The sequence below is a fragment of the Periplaneta americana genome, chromosome 14 (genome assembly GCF_040183065.1).
Source record: "Periplaneta americana isolate PAMFEO1 chromosome 14, P.americana_PAMFEO1_priV1, whole genome shotgun sequence".
NCBI classification, from domain to species: domain Eukaryota; kingdom Metazoa; phylum Arthropoda; class Insecta; order Blattodea; family Blattidae; genus Periplaneta; species Periplaneta americana.
In genome coordinates this window covers 10,575,645-10,587,821 of record NC_091130.1, presented here as the reverse complement: position 1 = coordinate 10,587,821, position 12,177 = coordinate 10,575,645, and the positions used below count along the sequence as shown (strand labels likewise).

Below are 12,177 nucleotides of genomic sequence, written 5' to 3'. Positions count from 1 at the left end.
CATCTGTGTGATATCGCATCAAGAATGTCAATGCTGAGGCCATTCTCTGAGTTTTGTGTTGGTCACTCAGTTGCCGTGGAACCCATCGTGCACAGATTTTGTGGTAGCCAAGATGTTGTGACACAATTTCACCAAGCAAAGAACGAGAAATGTCAGGGAAGGCAATATGCAATTCGTCGAGTGATGTGCGCCTGTCTTGCAAGATTCTGTCGTTCACTTTAGTCTTCAGGTCTTCTGTGATAAGTGATGGGTGTCCGGGTCGAGTTTCATCGTGGACATTTGTTCGCCCATTGTTGAACACTTCGCATCATTTTCTCACATTTCTTTCATTCATTACAGTATCACCATACACTTCTTTCAATTGCCGGTAAATTTCTGCAGGTTTCAAATGTCGGGCATTCAAAAATCGAATCACACTCCTCACCTCACAGTCGGCGGGATTATCAATCACGTCGTTCATTTTGAAGTAACACAAAATGCACAATGGCGACTTGTTGCAACCAGTACTCACAACATTATGAGAACACATGTTGAGAAAGCCAGTTGACCTTCAAACAAGGAAGGGGAGTCAGCTGCGCGGCGGGTATGCGCAAACGGTCGTTATTTCCTGGATCCCCCTCGTACAAAAAAAGCTGCTGGACAGCCCATGGACGGCCAAGGCTACCAGCCAACTGCGGGCCTCATTTCCACATGTCCACATACCTCAGCAGAGGTAAACAATCATCCAACCAATACGTGGTATTGTGTGGTTAGTTAAGAGATCTCCCACAGCAATTACCAACTTGAAAACCCAGATTTTGCTATTGTAAGGTAAAGATAACGGTATTTCCTATATATGCCATGAAGGTACTTGGGGGGGGGGGCACTGAGGTAAACTGCATGCTTTGACCTAGGCACTAAACTATTTCCAACTAAAGATTGAAGTAGACGTAAACAAAACCGAAATGTATTACTCCGCAATCGCAAGCTAGCTACCAAAGCAGCCACCAGGGCACATTATTTTCGGCAAGTGGCCACGCAGGGCAGCCACCGTCTGATATATTGCAGATATTTCAACACCATTCGTTGAACTAACCCGTAAAATGCTCACAGAGGGTTAATATTTATTATTTATCTACTAGGAATAGTGGATTTTAATTTTCTGTAGATTCGTGATTAAATGTTATTCTTTGAAGAGTGGAGAATTTCTTTAATTCTACAGAAATTTATTTGAGGTTGACAACACTGGATCTCGCACTGTGTTATACCAGCTGTGCTGATGTGCTCTGTGAAGCTGGAAGTCACCTTGGGAGGGATTTAATGCCTATTGCGCATGCGCGTTGCCATAATACACGTTACAATGATTTAACACGCAATGTCTGAAACTACTAATATAAACATGTTGTTTAAATCGTAAGAAAGTGTTCTTATAAGCATGTTTAATTCACTCGTATTCCATGTATATTATACATTTTATTATTTTAGAAGGAACTATTTTAATATGAGGAAGAAGATGACAAAAATGAGTTTGGAGGCGTTGTGTGTCCAATAGCCAATCAGGAACCATTAAGTCACGTGCATTTATTTACATTTACTTCAATCTTTAGCTGGAAAGAGAGTAGAATGAGGTGATATGGTAGCTCTGACCATCTTTTTATCCCTGGGAAAGACCCAGTACTCAATTTGATAGGAGGTTGAGTAAACCTCGGAGCTGTTCTGGAAGTTTTGGCAAATTGAACCCAGGATCTTCCAGCCCGTAGTCAGTTGCTCTACCAACTGAGCTATACGTAGCTCCTCAAAATTCATCAGAATGCTGTGTGGATTCTGGTCCATACACTGGCCGAAATTTCGTGAGGAAATTTCTTCTCTATGAAGATCCAAACCAGCACTTATTCTGCAACATTTGTCCAAGGCATGGCGTCATAGACCAGCAGCATTATGTCCACTACTCGTAATTAGTTCTATTAATGGTGCAGGAATCAGTGAAAAATTGTTACTTTTATAGTAAATCCATAAAATCAAAACTATCAGATGGTTATGTGGAAAACTGCTAATTGGTTTTCAATGCTTTAGATATGGTCAAGATTTTCATGGATATTCTCTGAGGACATTAAACTGTATTTATAACATGAAAGAACCTATTAGTCGAAATTCATTACCCTAATAATATTATAATGTTCAAGAGAATTGAATTAATAAATGGTATTCAAATTTGGTTGAAGTAGTCGCAATTAGGAAAAAAAATTATTTTGTGACAAAACTATAACATTGGGTAATCAATATTATCCGCCTCCTGAAGGGAAGCCATACTTGGAATTTATATTGCACTTAAAAATCAATATTCTTCCAAGGGCTTTCAATTTGCAAATCCCAAAAGTAATTCAATCCACTTAGGAGATCATGTGATAACAAATCTGTCATATCAGAATTTTGCTAAATTTAAGCTGATCATTTCACATTATTAAAATGTATATGAAATTCTGTTCATCATGATAATAAACATGAGCAATTTGAATAAAGTTTCTAACTTAGTTACGAAATACAGAACATGTTTATGAAATTGTACTTAATTAACTGTAAGATTAACAATGCAACAAACATTATTTATGTTGCTTAGATTTGGAAACTCAGAAATGAAAGCAGTTTCTAATATTACATATGAGGAACTGTGAAACAAAACATGATAAGTCCACCTCTAGTCGTAACTATAGTCCTATCACTCTAATTTCCAGCAGCCAATCGCGTTGCAGGTCGGCTACATTTAAACGTGTGCGTATTGTGATTCACTGATTCATTTCTTAAGGCTCGATAAATACTTAATATAATCGCCCGCCATTTTAGCTCTTTAGTTGGCGTTTGCAGAAAGCACACGAAGACGTTATTTGACGCTCAATTATTTGCTGAATTACAGTGAGTTTGATTTATTATCATAGGAGTTACGACATGATAATGTTTAACGGTGTTGCAAATAGATTCCTCGTATGGTAGCTCGGCAACGTAAGAACAAAAATGGCGAATGATACTACCTACCTAGACTTTATAGAGCCTTCACTTTCTAAGACGTAAGCAAAGAGGCGGAGTCACGCCGGAAATAACAGCGTCGGGACTATTAGTTTGAAATGGATTCATTCATACTCCTGGAAGGACCCTACATTTCTACAAACTCCATTCAAAGGGAAATAACTTAAGTTACAAGAAAAGAGTTTGTATCCCAATGTAAGAATCTCCTGATACTAATAATAATGTTTCAAACTCATTTACGATTGGAGGTAGACTTAACAGGTTTCATTTCAGAGCTCCTCATATCTAATCTCAATACAAGGAATGAAGAACTGATTAAAAATACAACCTTCTCCCTGATACAAGGTCTGTTATAAGAAATCTATAACTATTAAATATAAATTCGTATATTTTAATAGTTGAGCACATAACTCAAAAATAGTTTTGAATAATAATATGACGAAGAAAACTCTTAGCTTCCTTACATGCGATCAAAATCACATAATTCAAGCTAAATTATGTCATAAAATGCAGTGTTAAGTAACATTCTGTTGAATTTACTCTTATGTATTTTAGAATTAAAATGATACAAAATAAGAATTCTGTATCCTTCGAAGAGATGGAAAAATTCAAATATCTTGGAGCAACAGTAACAAATATAAATGACACTCGGGAGGAAATTAAACGCAGAATAATTATGGGAAATGCGTGCTATTATTCGGTTGAGAAGCTCTTATCATCCAGTTTGCTGTCAAAAAATCTGAAAGTTAGAATTTATAAAACAGTTATATTACCGGTTGTGAAACTTGGACTCTCACTCTGAGAGAGGAACATAGGTTAAGGGTGTTTGAGAATAAGGTGCTTAGGAAAATATTTGGGAGTAAGCGGGATGAAGTTACAGGAGAATGGAGAAAGTTGCACAACACAGAACTGCACGCATTGTATTCTTCACCTAACATAATTAGGAACTTAAAATCCAGACGTTTGAGATGGGCAGGGCATGTAGCACGTATGGGCGAATCCAGAAATGCATATAGAGTGTTAGTTGGGAGACCGGAGGGAAAAAGACCTTTAGGGAGGCCGAGACGTAGATGGGAGGATAATATTAAAATGGATTTGAGGGAGGTGGGGTGTGATGATAGAGACTGGATTAATCTTGCACAGGATAGGGACCAATGGCGGGCTTATGTGAGGGCGGCAATGAACCTTCGGGTTCCTTAAAAGCCATTTGTAAGTAAGTAAGTAAGTAAGTATGACAAAAAAAAATTTTCTTTGTATAAAATCTTAAAAACAGTACTTTCCTTACAAAAAAAAAAAACTTCTAATACCCATTGGAGTCTTTGACTTAAAATCAATGAGCAGTATTTTTAAATCAATGAGCAGTATTTTTATCATCAGAAGATAATTATTTTCTCCGCCACACTGACATGAAAATGATAGTACAACTGTTTTATTCCAGAATACAGGACTTAACACAAAACAAGTTAAGATATATATACTAACATATTTACAGCAGAAATTTACTTTGGAGAAAATCTTTATTACTGTTGCACTAAAAGACCTTGCATTAAGGAGACTGTCATGTTATATAACAAATCTATTATTTATATATAAAAAACTTTTATATTATAAATAGTGTTTAAATTCCAATCATGGGCCAAAAATTTTACGAAGATACTCAACTCCAAATCATACTCCTCTGTCTACATTTGTATTCTGTCCTACTAACAAGCCAGCAGAGGTGAATTTAAGTGAAAAGTGTAGGCTGCTTAGGTTAACAAAGACAGATGTTATAAGCTTTTAACATATCAGGTATTCTTTGCACAATATTCTACAATGTACATCTTAAACATTTCCAGTACACTTTTCAAGTTACGAATGTAATGAAGTGCTCATTTCTCGAAATGTGCTCAAAAACTCAGGTTTCATTTATAAATCACAATGCAAAGCCATTTCTGTGTCCTAGCACCAATAATTTTATCATAAGAAATTTTTTTTATTAAAAAGGTAAGTTAAAAGTTAGATATACCATTTAGAACTATCGTGTAAAGAATACCACAAAATAATAATACTTCACAAAGACTCATTTATAAAGCACTGAATAGGGACGTCCAGAGTTTGTGACACTATACGTAACCATGTTATTTCTTAAATGATAGTTCTGAATTTTGAAGAGAATACTAGCAGAACAATAAAATTATTACAAAAGTATTAATATAAAATGAACAGTTATATAACATATAAAATTTATCACCGTCTATTAGATGAATGGTTGGTCTCCAGGAGAAAGATAGGACAAATGCAAATCCATATGGGTTCATTTGACTAATTTACCTGGATGGTCGAATTTTGAAGTGGGTGAGAATGTCTGTAAATTTTACTTGGAGCCTTGTTATGCTCGGACTGGATTTTTTATGTATCTTAAATTTTAATAAAGGTCTCCCATCTTCACTTCTCTTATGAAAAAGCCACACTAAGAACTTTGCTATCAAGTATCCACCAACTTCAGCTAGATTTGAATCCACGAACTCCTGTTCCAACAACATGAATGGTAACCATTTGACTGCAGAGAACGACTTTTCCAAACAGAACATATCACTACATATATTTCAATTTGTTTGAGTATGTGAAACTCCCGTTAGTTCAATCAATCAGCGTATTCCGAATCTCACCAGTCCAGTGGCATCAATGACGTCACGTTGCAGCGAAATAAGGAACAAAACTGCTGGAAGGATCGATGGCTGTCATGGCGACTGTACAAGTTGTTGTCTGTGCTACACTTGCAAAATTTTGCGAAATTTTCGTACACCCATCTCATTCAAAGAAAAGAGAGCATAAACAATTTATTTCTTGAACCGGTAGTAATAACTGGTCCGTTGACATGTTCGCTCATAAGCCATTAACATATTGAATAATTTTAAGGGAAAAATTGTTCCGGCGCCGGGTATCGATCCCGGGACCTTTGGTTGAACGTACCAGCGCTCTGCTACCCGGGAACTCCACCCGACACCGTCTCAACTTTTCCCTTTATATCCACACAACTCGCGTGGGCTGACGAAACGCCAGAGACCCACAACGAGTGCACACAATCGCTGTGTGACTTGAAATTGTGGTTTTCTGTTAACGAACACAGTAACGTATATATTATGCAAATCTAGTCTTTTAGGTGAAGCTCCCTGTAAAGCTTACAGGGAGCTTCACCTGAAAGACTAGATTTGCATAATATATACGTTACTGTGTTCGTTAACAGAAAACCACAATTTCAATATTCAAATCTGCTTTACAGGGAGCTTCACCTGAAAGACTAGATTTGCATAATATATACGTTACTGTGTTCGTTAACAGAAAACCACAATTTCAATATTCAAATCTGCTTTACAGGGAGCTTCACCTGAAAGACTAGATTTGCATAATATATACATTACTGTGTTCGTTAACAGAAAACCACAATTTCAATATTCAAATCTGCTTTACAGGGAGCTTCACCTGAAAGACTAGATTTGCATAACATTAACATATTGTTTTTACGTTGTGCTCATTACAAACAATACAGCAGAACACATCGCCATGACACAACAGTGCACGATGTCATTCGTCTGCTAATTCCCGCCCTATACAAGAACCAATCAGATTCACTGATGGCGGCTGATGGAGACTGCCACCACCTCTGCAAGTTGATGGCACCGGTGGAGCATCAATGACGTCATCGGTGGAATTCGGAACACCGTGATGCCATTGGATTGCTCACCGGTGAGATTCGGAATATGCTCAATGTTCCCAAACATCTAACTTCCATACCAGGAATTTTATTTATCAATACTTAAAAAATGTTTCAAAGGCCCTCAAATGGTTAATAAACATGAAAAATGGGACTTGGTTTCTATTATTTTTGAATACCTTAAAGTTTCTTTCATCTAACTGCACATATAATACTACTTGAATAACAACCGACATAATTAATTTTATTAGTGAAACAAAATAAAATGTGTCAAAATTTGTAATCATATCAATTATTATTTCAATCAGAGAAACTGATAAGCAAGTACAGTTTTCAATTTCGAGTACAAAATAAGTCTAACAAACCTCATTAGGAACAGACAGAAATTGAAACATTTCTCAATATATTCATCTAACCTAACTTTTACAAATGTGTCTTTGTGATGTAATCACTAACTTGTGAATATACAGTAATATGTTAGTAACCAGGATGCAAGTAGTTGTTTGTTTGGTTTATGAAACTGCGAAGAATGTGGAGCAAATACTACATTACACTTGTACATCAGCACTTCAAATATCTCTGACGTGATAGAGCAAAGTGCTTAATCATTGTAACCATTCTTTCTTTTCACTGGTTGTAAAGAAATTAGTCAAGCTACTAAGTTTGTTCCCACATCTGTTCTCTCTTATGTAATGGTAACATCACTTATCAAGATACAGGTATATTGTCTTTTGTGCCATAGCGTGAAAAGGAACTTTTTGTTTCCTTTTGCAACTTGACGCTTAGAGAGATACAGAACACTCTTATTCTGAACCAAGCACTGCATGTCTAACAGATTTTACTTAAATATTGTAATGGGTAGGTATTATTATGGGGCATTTCTAGAAAATATACTTATAAGTAGACCTCTCCAGTTTGCCTGTGCGTTTTCAGAATGAAACACATAGTATCCATTGGTAGAGTTTATTGATATACTGTACCTTTTAGCTGCTAAAGGTCATGGGAAATTTAGGTACAAATTCGAAGTTTGAACTTCAAAGACATCAATATACATCAATATATATTAATATATTTGCTAATTATCAGTCTTAATGGACAAAACTGCAGCAGTGGGCAAAGCATTCATAAAGTGATCAAAATAGAACTTTGCAGTGCTACATGAGCACCTGATATAGAAAGAACCTCCACAAATGTCGCAAAAGTTAACTCCTGGTATGTGAAAAGCGTACTGCTTCAGCACTTCAAACCATTCAATGGAATCATTAATGTATCCTGATTTATAAAATGTATATTGAATCATGTCTTTGAATCGTGGTGACTGTAATTGATTGTAGAGAAATGAATGCAGAGTGACAATGGTATCTCTGTCATGAAGTTTTAGACGAAAATTGTCGTCCTTGATTGCATAATCCGATAGTCAAATATACTTTGTACTGTCTGAAAAGGAATACGTCCAATGGTTGAATCATACCGATAGTTCTTTTGGAATTTATCGGACTTCCACTGACTTCCCAGTGGAGCTGCTGTTGTTCGCATTTGTTCATCTACTAATGCATCAAAATCTAGTAAAATGGGATTACAACAGTTGCGGGAATGGTACATTAATTGCTATTGACCAAATGCAGATAGCAGGAATTTACTTATGGTGGATAAAACTATAATAATTTTGTATAATTCCATTGTTCGATCTAAATTAGAGTATGCTGTGATTATCTGGAACCCAGTTACTAACAAATATATTCTGTTACTAGAAAAAATTCAAAATAGATTTCTAAAATGGTTACAGACTTTATAATAATTACCCTACCTATGAGAGTTATGCTACATTTTCATTTTACTAGTTTGCAGATTAGACGAAATTGTCAATCTTTAAACTTTCTTTATAAAATTATTAACAATAAGTTGAACTGTGTTGGTTTATTTTATTTTATTTTTTATTTTCATTATTATTTTATTTTTATTTTATTTTATTATATAACATTATTATAACATTGTACGAAATGGAAATATAAAAATTGGAGATTTATCCTTCGAAGGGGTGGAAAAATTCAAATATCTTGAAGCAACAGTAACAAATATAAATGACACTCGGGAGGAAATTAAACGCAGAATAAATATGGGAAATGCGTGTTATTATTCGGTTGAGAAGCTTTTGTCATCTAGTCTGCTGTCAAAAAATCTGAAAGTTAGAATTTATAAAACAGTTATATTGCTGGTTGTTCTGTATGGTTGTGAAACTTGGACTCTCACTCTGAGAGAGGAACATAGGTTAAGGGTGTTTGAGAATAAGGTTCTTAGGAAAATATTTGGGGCTAAGCGGGATGAAGTTACAGGAGAATGAAGAAAGTTACACAACGCAGACCTGCACGCATTGTATTCTTCACCTGACATAATTAGGAACATTAAATCCAGACGTTTGAGATGGGCAGGGCATGTAGCACATATGGGCGAATCCAGAAATGCATATAGAGTGTTAGTTGGGAGACCAGAGGGAAAAAGACCTTTGGGGAGGCCGAGACGTAGATGGGAAGATAATATTAAAATGGATTTGAGGGAGGTGGGATATGATGATAGAGAATGGATTAATCTTGCTCAGGATAGGGACCAATGGCGGGCTTATGTGAGGGTGGCAATGAACCTCCGGGTTCCTTAAAAGCCAGTAAGTAAGTACTTATGAGAGTTATGCTACAATGCTTCAACATTTCCATTTTACTAGTTTGCAGATTAGACGAAACTGTCAATCTTTAAACTTTCTTTATAAAATTATTAACAATAAGTTGGACTGTCTTGGTTTATTTTATTATACTTATAACATTATATGCACCTAAGCTTAAAACGAAATTTCGAAATTTATTTGACATACCAAGGGCAAATACTCAATCCCACAAAAATTCCCCAATTTTCCAAATGTTACAGTTATAGAATAAATTACATCCTCATCTGATTGTTGATATTTTCAATATGAATTTCTCTAGATACAGAATTATTTGTTATCATATTTTACAGAATATTGTTGTTAGTTAATTTGAAGCTACTTTCACACCTTATTTCAATTTCTCTCTTCTTTTTTTTTTCTTTCTCTTTTTTTCTATTTTGTTTTAGTTTTTAATAAGTGAATGTTTCCTTTTCCTTGTTTATGTTTCATAAATTAGTTTGTCAGTCTTGAACATTGTAATTGGGCTTTGCCTGTTATGTTCAATAACAAATAAATAAATAAAATAAATAACTGGACCTTGTTTAACAATGAACAAGTGCCTGAACAAGATTGGAGAATGTTAGGTTGCAGTGAAAGACCTGCCTTTAAAAAACTATGAATGAGTGAGTGAATGTACTAATTTTTAGAACTATTGTGCTTAAAAGAAAATAGCCACTCTATCTGTAAAGTGAAGATAGCTGTAATAGAACTCTCTAAGAATAAATTATAAAAACTGGTGAATCCCCGAAATACAGGCCTGGTAGCATGACTCATATTCGTATGCATGACAATGTTAGAGATAGTGCTTATTACTCATTCAAGATAAATGTACTAGTAAATTATCCGACAGAAAAGATTAATAATAGAATTTCGACGATTACTAAGACATTGGCAGTTGAAGCCCCATTCCGTTTAAATGACTGAATTTCACATTTTTAACAACTTTTCTGATACTTTTCTGAATTAATACTACATTTTAAGTAATTTCCTTTTCACATAAACAACATACCTGAAAATTCCATAAAAATATACACCTGAACATAATGAAATAATTATTATATTATTATTATTATTATTATTATTATTATTATTAAACTCGAATATGCATCTGTAGTTTGGAACTCTATTACTAGTTCTGATTCGGCAAAACTGGAAAATAATCAAAGGAAATTTATTTCATTATGTTCGTACAGATTCCTGCCTAATAACTCTGGGTATAACTATGATAAAAAATGCGAGTACTTTGTCGAAGCCTGTATGCCAGACGTCATGATCTCGATTACTTATTCTTATGTAAGGTCCTTAAAGGTGACATTAATTGTCAATCTTTCTTAAACAGTGTCAGCCTTCGTATTCCTATGAAGGACATGAGACATCACAAACTCTTCTATATTAGAAATTCTAAATCTTCCTCGCCGGTCTCCAGATGTATTAAACATGCTAACTTACATATAGGCGATTTCGATCCATTCAATGAATAGAATATGGCAATGTCTTTGCTAATTTTTTTTTGTTTGTTTTTTATTTAATGACGCTCGCAACTGCAGAGGTTATATCAGCGTCACTGGAATTTTGTCCTGCAGGAGTTCCTTTATACGCCAGTAAATCTACTGACATGAGCCTGTCGCATTTAAGCACACTTAAATGCCATCGACCTGGCCGGGGATCGAACCCGCAACCTTCAGCATAGAAGGCCAGCGCTATACGAACTCGCCAACCAGGTCGACTCTTTGCTAATATTATTTGCATAATCCTTATACACAAATTGGTAGTAAGAATCAACTCCTTTCCCTAATACTTTACAGTATTAATTCTTGTAAATTAATTATTGTAATCTATGTTCTTCATTTTGTTGTTACCGTAAACTGGGGTTACTTTGAACATTTTTTCAGAAAATCATATTTAGGTTTGTAGATGCTACACTTGTTAGATGGAGGTAAATTTGGTATGAGAATGATCTTTATTATAATTTACCTCCATCTATAACAAGTGCAGCATGTAGAAACCTAAATATGATTTTCTGAAAAAATGTTCAAAGTTCCCTCTGTTTTCTAAGTAACCCCAGTTTACGATAACTCAAGTATTTAATTTGTACCATAGTTGTTCATTTTAATGTATTAATTGTATCACTGTGCTGGACTTCTATTGGCTAATGGCTGTTGTCCAGCACATAAATATCAATAAATAAATTATTATTAAGAATAAATTATCAGAAACTTCACATTCGTGGCATGCATTATTTATACATGCTTTATTTTATAAGAGAGTACACGTGTTACACCCACAATGGAATCTTCTTTCACTACTACCATCACCACTGCCTGCCACATAACATGTTATGTAACCATAGTAAAAGCCTAAGAACAAACAACTTGACATTCTTCACAATTATTACTCCCATTCTGTTCATGTTATTTCTTACCGTGTTTACTTAAGACATTTAACATGAGTAAATATCAAATAGCAATAGACATACACCACATTCTTTGTTCATACATCAACACATACAACAGTAAAGCTCAAAATCACAAACAAAGAATCCACACACAAGACACACTTCGTGCAGCCAAGGCTGAATGCACACCTGACCATGCAAAACACCAAACATTAATAAATCATATACAGCTCACTTACCTTGTAGACCAATGAATTTAACACCACCTTAAAAAAATAACAGAAAAACTAACAGCTAAAACAGTTCATGTGCAGCATTTCCATATTACATCTATTACTATAAATTAGTCTATTAATACTCTCTTGGTTTGTTGACATTCTGATAAGATGT

General features: G+C 34.9%; 1 protein-coding gene across 12 annotated transcripts in view; it reads right to left on the bottom strand.

Moving 5' to 3' along the window:
• The window catches only part of ClC-c (chloride channel protein 3), a 137,326-nt gene that overhangs the window by 35,525 nt on the left and 89,624 nt on the right, over positions 1–12,177 (bottom strand). For 7 of the 12 annotated variants that reach the window (XM_069844933.1, XM_069844935.1, XM_069844934.1 and 4 more), the window contains one exon: positions 12,027–12,053. The exons of the other annotated variants lie outside the window; for them this stretch is intronic. In XM_069844933.1, coding sequence (XP_069701034.1) covers positions 12,027–12,053 — 27 coding nt within the window. The remainder of the gene's footprint in view (positions 1–12,026; positions 12,054–12,177) is intronic. 12 annotated transcript variants of the gene reach the window in all.